This window comes from Cyclopterus lumpus, chromosome 4, assembly GCF_009769545.1.
Source record: "Cyclopterus lumpus isolate fCycLum1 chromosome 4, fCycLum1.pri, whole genome shotgun sequence".
Classification (NCBI taxonomy): Eukaryota; Metazoa; Chordata; class Actinopteri; order Perciformes; family Cyclopteridae; genus Cyclopterus; species Cyclopterus lumpus.
This window is the reverse complement of record NC_046969.1, coordinates 19200185-19213945: the sequence shown is the minus strand read 5'-3', so window position 1 is coordinate 19213945 and position 13761 is coordinate 19200185. Positions and strand designations below refer to the sequence as shown.

The 13761-nt window shown below is 40.0% G+C and overlaps 1 protein-coding gene across 1 annotated transcript in view; it reads right to left on the bottom strand.

Moving 5' to 3' along the window:
• Nucleotides 1-13761, bottom strand: part of LOC117729286 (voltage-dependent R-type calcium channel subunit alpha-1E) — an 83079-nt gene extending 69318 nt beyond the window's left edge. Inside the window, exons 1-2 of the mRNA XM_034530230.1 lie at nucleotides 13664-13761; nucleotides 5183-5745 (exon numbers count right to left, since the gene is read on the bottom strand). Of these exons, the coding sequence (XP_034386121.1) occupies nucleotides 5183-5712 (530 nt within the window). The 5' untranslated portion in view covers nucleotides 5713-5745; nucleotides 13664-13761. The remainder of the gene's footprint in view (nucleotides 1-5182; nucleotides 5746-13663) is intronic.

Here is a 13761-nt window from a genome sequence, read left to right as displayed (position 1 = left end):
CAAACCAGAGGGGATGTCACTGCAAAGTGATTGCTTCTCTACTCTGTAGAGCAGCTTCACAAAACACTGAGTTCTATCAACAATGGGCCGACGTCAAAGCAACAAATTGCACGGATCAGTGCGGTATATTGTGGGGATATTGTTTTATTTTGTTATGTTATTTTAAAAACGAAAAAGAGGGCACAAAGTTATTACAAAGTTATAGATGTTCTATAACAGTCAAGTGGCTGTACTGTATTTTAGCCTGTATTGGCTAAAAAGGATTCTTCAAGACAAAAAAAAAAGAAATACAGAAAGAAATAAAACTAAATATATAAAACTATATTTTGAGGATTATCGACATGGTTTGAACCTTTAAATCATGCTGGAAACATATAACATGAATACATATTCCACACATTCATCCAAATACATGTTTAAGCTCAACATCAGAAAGTATCTTCCTGGAATGAAAACGAAATAACCCTGACGGTTTTTATGAAATGATCAATCTTTCTAACAAGACTAACCTAAGTCTGGAGCTAGGTGGTACTGCTAAATAACACGCAAAGTATAACTAAGGCTGCTCGAAATGTCCTTAGTTCTTGGTCAAAACCAAAGTATTGGACAAATTAAAATACCTGATGATGCCACTAGGTGAAGATTGAATGGATCACCAAATGGATCCAGAGGAGGACAAGAAGTTATGTGCAAAACTTCAAGGCAATCCATCAAATAGTTGGCAAGACATTTCACTCAAACCGCAAATGTAAACCTCATGGTGGCGCTAATGGAACAGGCCGGAGATCACCATGGTCAGCAGGCTTCATCCTTTGAGGATCATGAATGCCTGTAGAACAATTTAATGTCAAATCGACAAACCTTGCTCTTCATGGAGGCATGCCGCTCGCAAAAAGCAAAGTCATTTGTTATGGCGCTGCCACACTCAGTATGCCTCATGCAGTCTTCAACTAAAACAAGAACCCCGAAACCATGTTCTTTGTACCGGTGGAAAAATAATGAGACTTGTGCTTGGTGCCTAAAGCATAAAGACACTGACACTGCTGTAAACGGGCAATTTTCCAACTGCAGCTGTGAGTGATGTATTCGACGAATGAAGACGCTTTGTGGATGGCCAGAGGCATAGCCAGTGCGCTCCAATCAGCTTGTGATCAGAAGAAATAAGGATCCCACACAAGTCTGTAAACACAACCATGCCGAGAATAGAGCCAACACGGATAAGCCTTGCACAGAAAACTACTGATAACACAACGCACATACAGACAGCACACACACGGTGGCTACAGCAATGATGATGTACTGGTTTATCTTTCATCTGTAACCAATGAGGCCTGCACCATTTGCAGAATACATTGCCTGTGAAGTATTACATGAATCGTTGATTTGACATCCCTCAATATGTCTTCACTGTGCAGTTTTATATATATATATATATGTGTGTGTGTGTGTGTTGCCATTCAGCATGGCAGTCAAGGAACTACAACAACACACAGACACGTCAGGCTAATAAAATTAATCTGAAATCCCTGTGTCAGCGCAGAGCAATCAGTTTTATGTGGTGTCATATTTTCTCTAAAAAACAAAATGCAGCTGTGATGTGAAGCAGACAAATCTGACCGGAGATATGAAGCAGTGTATAACTGGTAGGAATCATTCATTTTTTGTCCTGCAAGTCAAGTCAATTTGATTTATATATCACAATATAAAAAATAAAAAATGTGCCTCAAGGGGCTTTAATTAAATGGATTCAATGGATCGATCAAATAAAATACACTTTCTGAAGAAAATGTCTGTTTGGATGTTGGTCCACAAGCTGGCTCCCTCTCACCAAGATAAATAAACTTCGAATGAAAAAGAGAAATGCTCTCTCATTTCTTACAAGAAGAACTTTTGAATATAAAATCTGAATGTACTTGCCTTCCTCAATGCTTTTAGTCAAACAGATGATTACTGAAAGTGCCTTCTACTCTTTTCTAAAAAACCTTTTAAGATGCTTCAGTCATTTCTGTACAATTGAATTGTCCAGAGACTGTGGAGAGCCACAATTGTATCATCACTACACTCAGCCACTTTGGTCCCATTCATCCTGCATCGGTTTACTGTGAATATGTGTCGACAAGGCTGAGGAGAGTGTAAGTGCCCTCAGACAGAGGAGTTATTCAGTGTAAAAGATGACGAGCACACACTGCAGGTGTGACGCAGAATTGAAATCAATGCAAAACAAGAAATTAATTTCAAGACTCCACAGTACGTCTACTTCCAGTACAAAAACACACACACACACACAGTGCTGTCACTTGGAAACTGGCCTGGTGCTCAGACGAGATACTCTTGCTGCTCTTTGAGGAGGCCGCTCTTCTGTTGATTGGGATCTTTTGTGAAGATTGTATAAAAAAGTCTGCACAACTTTTAGGCAAATTAGTCACTTTTTCCCTCAGAAATACACACATAAATCAAACACAAAAACACACGCAGCACCAAGGTCAAAGAGAGACCAAAACAGTTTTAGTGCCCTCCTCTATTTGTGACCAACGACTGATCTCCTCACTGAAATGCCAGATTGATTCAGTTTGATTACTGTCATTAGGGCCACGCTAAGGCCAAATCTAACTACTGTTATTTCATCAAGCACTTCCGAAAGGATGTTTTTATCCAGAACACCACGTGTCAAATGCTACAAATGCACATACACACAGACTCACACACCAAAATACAGACACAAACATACAAAACCCTTTCAACCCCTGCCAGGAAGAAAACAAAATACCAGAATCTGAGTCTTAATTGCTTCATTTATAGCAGTGTTTGCTGTTTCAACATGTCTTTCAAGCGGAGCTGTGACAAGCAAATGTTTTCAGAATATCCTCATTGGAGGCACATGACAAAATAAGACTAGAGACAAAGTCAGTGGCTCATTAACATCCAAGCTACAAAGGGTTGAGAAAGAAACAAGACACTGATGGTTTTGTTATTTGTTATTTCGTTATTCGTTGCATTTCCATATAGCAAAAAGGAGGTCTAAAAAAAGGTCATGGAAGTGGGTTCTTCCTCTGGGGAGTATGAGTACACTCTGTAAAGTTTAACAGACTACAGGGTATATATCTATGTCTGCCGTATGAAATTAGAAATGTTAATGTTTAAAAGGTGCAAGAAGGAGCGTCACACGGTCACAAAAGTTCATCCTCTGGGGAACATAAATCATTTCATGGAAACGTTAGCCAGAGTTTTTTTTCATTGCATTCTGGGAAATTGGGCCCAATGATGAGACTTGGGAAAACCTCCGTGAATCAATAAGCCAATAACAATATATCTTCAGGGAGTCATGAATATCCACAGCGAATCTTTAGATATCTTGTCATAACTAAAAGAGTGGATTGGGGGAAGATTGAAACGTGATGGTGGCGCTATATGACAGGCCATGACGTAACTATGACTTCATTGGGGAGGACAAACATACATCCACGACTGTATTGCACTCAACTAGCACTATATATCTTGCTCAAGGCTAAAGTGAAACAAGGGACCGCTTAATTTCCTTTGAATAACAAAAGCAGGTGCACACTTAGGCTCAGGTGCAACATCTCATTTTCTATCCTCCTGTCAGGTGACTGTGGGTTTGATACTAAGTGGCCCTGAGAGGTGGATGTTCATGGTTGTTACATATCCTGACTCACTCTGGTCATTGTACTCTCAGCGGATGAAGTGTAGATCTGTCATGTAATATTGTAATAATGATATCAGGCAGGGGAGAGAATAGTTATCTGGTCCATGACTGAGCATCTCAACAGGCCTGCTGTTCCAGTAATCAACCACATCTATACCACTGTCACATGTGCTTGAATATCAAATGTGAATTATAGCAGAAGGGGTTCTCATTCTGCAAATCATGCCTCGTATTACACATTTCTCCTCCCTCCTCATCTCTTCCTCTGCATTCATTGTATGTCATCATCCGTCTCATCTCCACCCCCTATCTATCCTCCCACTTTGGCCATATACATAACCCAGTATGGGATGTGGCATCCTGTACCTGTGGTGAGGCATGGGGGGGGGGGGGGGGGGGGCACAGAGGGGGCCAACACCACGAGAGGTGAAGGCCCAGCTTCAGCAGGGCAACAGAGGGGGGGCGTCACTGCTATAATCAGTTAGAAGATCCACAGCACCACAGGGCAGGAAACCGGTAAAAACACACACAGCCAGCAGCCAGTTAGCATAGCTTGGCCAACAGATTGGAAGCTGACCAGATCCACCTATTAGCACCCCTAAAGCTAACAAATTGAAACGTAAAACAAAATATGACATTAATTATTTCCCCTTTATTGCTTGGCTGGGAACAGCAACAATTAAGTCACAGCCAAAAAGTTGACCCGCAATAAAGTAGCAATGTGTTATCCCTAAAGGTATTAAATAAACTAGATGTGTTTATTAGTGGTGTTTACTGGTGAATGCTGGTACTGTTTGATGGAGCCAGGCCAGCTGTTTCCAGTCGTTATGCTTAGCTAAGCTAACTGACTGAGTGCAAACATGAGAACGGTCTCTCTCACCTGTCAAATGTCCAACTACTCTTTTACACCTACACTCACACTCACTAAACAGTGCTTTGACATACACAAACCCATGCATTGAATATTGATAATATTTGTTATTTTACTTTACAACTGTAACTCCTGTCAACACCACACCACTCTTGCATCTTTTTTGCTAATTGTACACTAAATACAAAGGTAGGAGTGAATGTGAAAATGGGTTGGACTTTTCTCTTATTGAGCCTTTTCTTCTATATTCCCAATTGATTGTTTAGAAAACAACATCACTGTAATTACTGTGATTCCAGATGTTGTCCATATCATCCCTACCTGACCCAAGGCTGAATACTATCATTTGACTCCACAAATAAAGTGTTATCCAAACTGTGGCCGCAACAGAGCTGAACATTATATCCATTTTAGTTGCATTACCATAGGTTTTGATTCTGGCAACATGCTGGAAATTGAATTGTGTCACAATGATGATAATATAATGAAATTGTACGATTAGATTCCAAAGCATCTCTATAGCAGATTTTATGATATTGAAAAATGATGATGAGCATTATTGTATATAGCTGTGTTGCTGAGATTAATTTAGCAGGTAAAAGAAAGACAGAGCCAGGGTTCTGTATGTAAATCAGCATCATACTCACTCCCACTCCTTCCGTCGTGCCTGTGGTGTGCTGTGAATCTTATGCGCCTGGTGGGCTTTGACAATGTCCTTCTGCTCTATCAGGCCGCCCCGGCGTCGCTTCATCACATTGGGACTGACCGCCAAATCTCCATCCACCCCTAACATTCCTGCTCCAACGTCCAAAGTCGAGGCCACGTCAAGACAGAGGCCGAGCCGGTTCGGATGTAGAAGGGCAGCATGGCCAGACATGTGTGGGAGGTAGAGGGTGTCATAGCTGGTTGAGAGACTTTGGGGCTCCAGGAAGGAGTGGGACTCAGACAACAGGCTTGACCCTGCGGCCAGTCCTGCACGATGCTTCTGCCAGTTCTCACTGTCCGTTGTGGACGAGTGAAGGATGTGGGGCCTCGGGGTGTTGCTACCACACATCGCCCCCATGTCCAGACCACCTTCTGAACACTCCTCCCCTGATGGGGCTCTCGGTAGCCCCAAAGCATTGTGATCCCCTGTCAGAGACTGAGAGCTGACCGAAGAGGAGCCCAGTTCCAGCATGGTGGGAAGGCTGCCCGGGATCTCAGCATAGTGCTGCATGGAGTAAAGGAGAAATGTAATACAGGAATATTAATGTATACAATTTAATTGACATAAACGATTCACAAAACAGTTTGTTTGGATCTTTTATTAGACATGAAACAGTAGAAAAGAAACTGACAAGCTGAAGTCAGGGACCGGGTCAAAAGCAAATGTAAAGTGTTTTTCAGATTCTTTTAATAGCTTTCTAGTTTATTGACCAACATCACTATCATCTGGGCCTCTTCCACTTTTATGCACAACCACATGCAACCATGCAAAATTACCCATTGCAATTGTGGCGTGTCTGTTTATTTGGGTGATAGATTATAGCTAGTCAAAAGCCTGAAGATACTCAGCTTTTGGGTGAATATGAATTTGTTCAGCTGGGCAGTTTGCCAATGGCCGGATAGCTCTCACTTCCTACAGTCAGTTTAAAATATTAGTCCTAAAACCAATTAGATAACTGTCATGCAACCCTCAAAACAAATAATCATATAATATTACTAGTGCGATGCTCAATAGCCCAATTACAAGGCGCTATTATTTTTTCAACCCATCTTCTCCTTCATTCTGGTTTCAGGTACGTGCTCAGCAAGACACGCATTCAATACATCTTGTTGGCTGACATGCTGCAAAAGCCTTAGTTTTGCTACTGCTCCTACTCCAGCTTTATGGAGCCCTCACCAATGAAGTTACCCGAATGATAGATTTCTGGTTTTACGGTCCCTCGGAGAGAAATGGTTCTAAATAACTTGTGCAGTGAAAATATCAACCCGTTAAAAAGAGTATGCTACGGAGTTGTACAGAGCAAGTGGAATGAAAGGATGAAAGCTGTTAAACTGTCATGAGCATCTGCTTAAAATCCATCAGACTGCTTCAGCATGTTGAGAGCAATTAATTGGATGCTGTCAATAAGTGGACACAATGCTATGAATGGGGCACTGACGATCAGAGGCCCTCTTGAGCTGATGATGGCTTCAATTGTGCAAGAAAGCTTCACCTCCTTGAATTCTGAAGGTCTCCACTTACACCTCCACAAACTGAAAAAAAAACCCTGCTTGATTTGCTGATATCTGTTACTGAAGAGGATGAAGCCCCGTGACAACTAGAAGCTTTAAGATGACAAGCAGCAGAGCAAAGGTTAATAGGAGAGATTTCTTTGAACTGTGTTTATGAGCGCACAAATGAACCAGCAACAATTTGATTTATTATTCAAGAGGCAGAAAGTGACATGCATTTTAGGTGGGGGACTCATGAAATAAATGAAAAATGTGGCTAAGGATCTGCAAATGAATCATCAAACATTAATTTTTTCCTGAGGCAAGGGAGGCTGGCTGAGTTCTTTAGAGCTAACGAATGTAATACAAATGAGCCAACTGGTGGTGACCATACGGAATAAACGTTGTTCAGCTTCGCTGTGATTTACCAAATCCCACATCGGCATTATGGTCTCTCCTTTAGCATCTTTTCCCCCTGCCTATCTTTATAGCTAACGTTAGCCCCACTGTAAGCTAGCAGCTCAGCACCAAGCTGTAGACAAAGTTAGCTGGTGAACATAGTGGAACATTTAGCAGCTAAAGAGACACATTTCCGCAGGGAAATATCATACTTCAACTATTTTCTGAGTATTTATAATAGGCAGAATTATTTGAGAGAAACAAGGAGACAGTCAGATAGTGGTGGTTAAAACTACAACAGGAAACCTGTGGAGACCAGAGAGAATGGGACCATAGTGAAAGTGTCTTTAATTGTAGCCGCTTGATGATTATGAGCTGACTGCTCTCAAGTCCGGCCTTCCTTCTTCTCTCCCCAGCTTTACTGAGTGCTGCAAGATTATGTCCATGAGACTCCAGAAAAGGCCAGTGAAATATACAGATATGAATATATATGCCCTTCAGATGGTTCCCGTTACTCTGTGAGAGAAATGGCAGGAGAATTTTCATTGATCACTGAATCCATTTGGCTAATTATGTTTTCAAACTGACTGCCTCCATACAAGAATGCCAAAACAATGTAGCTATCATATAACGGTGTTTAAGTATGAAATAGTCAGATCTGGGCATTGCACTCCCAAAAAAGCACCAGTAACAAGATAATACAACAAAGGGAAAATAAATTGACTCAGACAGGTGCCATGCCCATGATCAATACTAATACGATGGGCTGATAAAAACACCAAAACCTTTTTTAGACAAATATGGTTAGTAAAGGGTTGAATGACAAAAAGGCCACTTTTAGAAGATGAAAGCTGCTAAAATGGACACAGACATTGATGTTGTCATGAAAGTATGTACAACAATATACATTCATTGTAAATTGCCACAAGCACAAGGCTGCTCTTAAAGTCAGTACAGATCTTATCAGCAATTGGGTCCTCTATGGTGCATTAAAGTAAAGGTCATTTAGACTGTGTTTATGTATACATACCATACAGTGTATTCAATATTGACGCACTTAAGTGACTTGTTTATGGTCATCTACCATCTGCCGGTGAGATAAAAAAAGAAAGAAGACAGATACAAAACAATCCCTATGTGATACAATTTGTCTTCACAGTCTATATTCTGTCTTCTCATTTAACTGTTCGCAAGCAAGCCAATTGGGCTTATTTCCCAATCATCTCACAATCGGCATGAAAAAAAAGTGAAAACGATGTTTTGTGACCAGAAATGAGGAGGAAGAAGAAGACATCTTTGTTTTGCCCTTCTACCTTATGCAACAATCGTCAGAACCATTAGTTCTGCCAGACCATCAAAAAACAGACCTTCACCCACAATTCAATGCAACGAGTACGACGTCAACACTCAGCTGCTTCCCCTGCACTCCACTGTGGTTGCCCGACACAATTATCAGAACCAAACTGCCAAGAAAGTTGATTGTGGTTTGAAATAATCATCCTAAATAACTTTTAAGAGGTTAGTTGTTGATTAGCCTTAGTCACTGAGCTTTTCATACTGCCATTATCCGAAATCTAATGTGTTACTCACAGCTATACGTGGGGACTTTCCAGTTACTTAGTCCAGATTCAAGTAGACAAAAAAATGTGAGTCTTTACGAAAACTGAACCACAACATTAGAGGGGCTAAATGGTTTTTACGCTCTTTGTTTGACAGCCAGGTGTCTACAACGTTACTAATGAGGAGTGAAGGAGAGGCTCTGGCAGGCGAGGAACCTTCTCACACCTGCTGCCCCCGATGGCACACACGACCGCCTGATTACACATCGTATTTCCACCACATCCTCCCTTCAACCTGGATGTCAACATGGTAAGGGGCCAAACATGTGTCAGGGAGTTTTATGTCACCAGGACCTACTCTAATGGGCGTTTGAAGGGAATCTGGCATAAATTTGAGCCAGCCGAAAATAACCATCATGTTTCTAACGAGGTGCAGGAGATTCAGCCGCAACGTTAAGAAACCTTGGGGACAGCTTAATGGTCCAAAAGAGGAATTGAGAAATGACATTTCATGCCAGAAATCTGGTCATTTGAGTTATACAAATGTGCCCTTGCGATGGCATTTTTTCTAGTAACCAATATAATATCCTAAACGGGTTTCCTTCATACAGGCAAAATGAAAGAATATGGCGATAAAATGACAGATTAAAACAGATATGACAAAAAGGGTTGAATATGCATCTTTTTGTATGCTGGTGTGATGCATCTAGTGTTTTGAATTTGAATGCACTGTTAGACCAACAAACACTTTTCGGAGTTATCCAGCACAATGCAGTGGGAACAGAGGAACTCCCACATAGAACTTTGAGTGTGTCAAAGTTAAGTTTTGGTCGCATGCTGTGGGGTAATCTTACAGCTTTGTTTGCCTTGTACAAACAGAAGGACAAAGACCGAATTAACTGAGCAGACGGCTCATCCAAGAGTAAGGAACACTGACACATTACTGAAGTAGCCTATGCACATGCAGTGTATATGAATCCCCTCAATTAGAAGTATCATATCCTCTAGCTCACCCAACCGCTAATTTAGAGCTTGTGGCTCTCTCACAATAAAGCCCCTTTGTACTACTGTTCTGTATTATACAGAGTCCATTAGTTCAGTGCCAACATCTACATATTCAATTTCCAACTTTCTATTTCACACTGTGGTGCATTTCAGTGAGCAAACAGAAGCAGAAAGCATGCTAATGTCAAAGTAAAAGTATTGGATACATTTTTGACCTGATGGGTTGCCCTATAGAGGGACATTTAGAGGGGAACGTCAACAATTTTACACATCAAAGTCTTGGGGGTTACAATTGAATGTGTGAAAAAGTATTGTATAACGCCTTTTGTGGCTCCAAAGGGAGGGTCTGAAACCTGATCTCAGGTGATGTCACTTGAGTCAGTGTTAGTCGGAGCCGACGACTACAATTTGGAGATCTAAGGAAGTGTGCCTGAATCTTCGAGACAAACTGTCAGTGGTCGAGTGGCATTGTGGGTAATAGCGGCGTAAGGAATAAAAAAAGACAATTTTCTCTGGTTCTGCTGCTTCAATTTTGATCCTTTTTTAAAACTGTCTATTGTGAGTCTGACAATGTGACTGGAGCACAAAGTCAATGGAGTAGACTACTCTTTTTAAGGGGTCACCAAGGTTAGAAGGATTTATCCTGAGAGTGGTATACATATCTGTCCCAAATGTAATGGTGTTTCCATCCAATATTTGTTGAGACGTTCAACTCAATGCCACAACTGTAAACCTCCTGGTGGCACTGGAGGAAAAGTCAGGGGATCACCGAAGTCTTGATGATACATTGTTTAGGAACCATGAATACACAATTGTTGGATGGCAATCAATTAGTCGCAAGATTAAATTAAATTATCCCATTACACAACGTGGTGTTCTATGCCATTCATTTCATGCATCTATTTACTTTAATTGTATTGTTATGATCTTTGCTTTATCCTTTCAATATTATACATTATTTCTGGAACAACAACAACCCAATTTTGCTGGTGGGTTTATTAAAGTTCCATATTATCATAATGTCAGTGTTGCACCATGAACACTGGATGACCAATCAATTTGTTGGATTAGTTGGAAGCCTGAGTGAGACATTTGACATTGCACTTGCAGGGTAGCTCAACTTTTGGATCAGTGTACGGTCTTGTCTCTTACATTTTGCTTTGTATTAGACATGTAGACCCTTGGGAACATTATACAAACAACAAAGAATCATTGTGAATGTTATCATGTTATTTGGAGTTAAATAGAGCATAGTTTGATATGTTTGTCAGCCACTGAGAGAGTTACACACAGACAAGCTTTGTGCTCATTTTCCTCCATAGTTTATTGGACTAACTGCAGCCAGGTACAACATGACAGACGCCTCTCAAAGGGATCCTACCGCTGTGATGACCTTCCACAAAAGACCATTACACAACATCACTGACACATTAGATGAGTAATGATCAACACAACTAATAGGACTACTACACTGTTATAGTCCAATCATTGGGAGGGAAAGTAGCCTCATGGGAAGGAAACTGTTATAGGGGAGAACATGATGCATTTCCTCAGTCTGATGATATAATTTTATCATAAAGTTTCAGTAATGTTTAGATGTTTGGGAAACAGGGAGACAGAGAACGTTTTTAACAAGGTGTTTAACTTGGCAGTTGTTATATACAAATAAAAAAGACATGCTTAACTGCACATTTTATTGATTTTTGTTGTATTTGTATTGTTCAGTTCAAGAGACAGCCTCACTTCTGTGCAAGGTCAACTGAATAATACATTGATATAAATATCAAACAATTAAATCTAATGGGATACTACCACAAACATATTTGACTTCTGTGGAAAGGAGTTGTCAGAGCATAAAACCGTAATAAATAAAAAAAAATAAGGCTTTTTGGGCATAATGTCTGCACAACAACATTACAGCAATCCATCCCATATATAGACCATGATGATATGAGGTAGAATGTTTTTTGCATATGGTTATTATTGCTGTATAACATTGTTTTCCAAAGGGATTATATGGCAGCAAGACCAGTGCCATTTAAATCTTCGCCAAAGTCATTCACAAGGCTGTGGGGGAAACAACACTGTGTTTATATATATATATATATATATATATATATATATATATATATATATATATATATATATATATATATACACACATCTCTTGCACACATAACTGTGGAAAACAGCTGCAAGTAACAACAATCTGTTGCTTTCATTACTCAGATCTAGTGTCAGGCTTAACAGAAATGGACGTCTGTACTGAAACTACATAACAACATGTACTGGCAGCATTCTGGACAGTGTGCTGTCAGTGCTTTGCGTATTTACCAAGAATTTAACAGAAATACTGCATGTGGCAACTAAACATGCATTTAGTGCAATTAATAATCTTTGTAAATGATGAATCACAATTATTCAGCAGTGTGAATATGCATTGTAGGTGGTACAAGAAACATACAGCTTGTTTCAGTTCAAGAGGTACCGTCAGGTTCCGTTTGATTGCTGAACAGAGGCACTAATTTATACACCCTGAAAACCAATTTGCAATTTGAGAGACAAGGACTGGTGTTATTTAAGCAGGACAATCTGAGCACTTGACAAGAAAAAGATTAACAAAAAACAATAAGAAGAAAATATAGCCAAACTGGATTGGGGTGGTAGGTGACAAATGTTAATGTGATGAAATAATTAACAAATCACTGTGGAGTAGCAGGACTGATCATTCACAAGATCATTTGATCGATTTAAGAACAAAGCTGATCACCTGCCTATTGAACCACTGAGCGGTATAACTGGGTGTTGTTGGAGGTGCCATGGCTGCAATTGTCAAGCTCCACTTTGGGAAAAAGAAAGATTTAAAGTGATGAAGTCGACTGGCAACACAGTGTTTGCCTCCAGTAGTCTGTCATCCAAACAGTGATTATTCAAACTGCCTCTTTCTTTAGTTTCAACCTTCCATGACTTGAGAAAACAGGCTGTTATTCTACTTCTGATGGATTTCTTTATCTTTATTAACAATACATACCATTTGATAAAGTCCCAGGTAATAGTAATACAAGGGCAGAGACAAACAGACAAGATGACAGATGGATTTCACAAGCAGATAGTGGCAGTTCACCTAAAACCCTCATCAACAACATGTCAGACACTCGCTTCCTTTTAATGAATTGGAGCAAATAGTCTTGATTTTATCATCTTTAATTAATTCCTCCTTCCTTGAGGTAACGATTTCTGCCTTCCCAACATCTGAGATTGAGCAAGGAAGAGATTTCTTCTGCAGCACTTGAATGTTTTATTATTATCTGGTCGAGGCCCACCCAGTAATTTGCAGAGCCTTATTCAAGTCTGCCTCAATGTGGTCCTTCGACTGTCACCTGCTCTGTCACTCTGAGCAACACACTGATTATAAAGATTTGATCTTCTTGTATTAGCAGGATTTAAATGACTCAGGCTCCGGTCTCAGCCTGTTGCACTGATAAATGTAAAGAGAGCGTATAGTGCTCTGTCACTGTCTTTGCACATTGATGATTTTGGGCATGTTGTGTATAGGCTTATTAAATGTTAAATGTCCTAAATGTTAAGGATTTAACATTTAGGAAAAAAAATACTTTTTAGAAAAAAGTATATCTGCCCTGCACAGTTTCTTAGACACAGAGGATTCTCAAACATATTTAATATAATCTAATAAATAAAATGTTGTTGATGATGTTTTCGGTAAACACGTAGAAAACTGCAGACTGTTGTGTTTCAAGTATGTATCTATTTCAATGAACAGTATTATAAATGGAGATTGAAGAAATTCCTCTTCATGGATTTCTGCACCCCGTTTCTCTCGGTGGTACACAAACATATATGCAAAACAAAATAATCTTAAGTTGTTGTTGTTGATGCATAGTCAGAAGCGCAATACCGTTTTTTAAATGAATACCTGTTTAGATATATAAAGTCCGCAGAATTTCTTACCTAAAAAGAGAGAACTCCTTTCCATGTCGTTCATCTTTCCACATAAAATAAAAATGTGCCGCCAGATACTGTACGACAACGTCCACCGTACTGTCCCC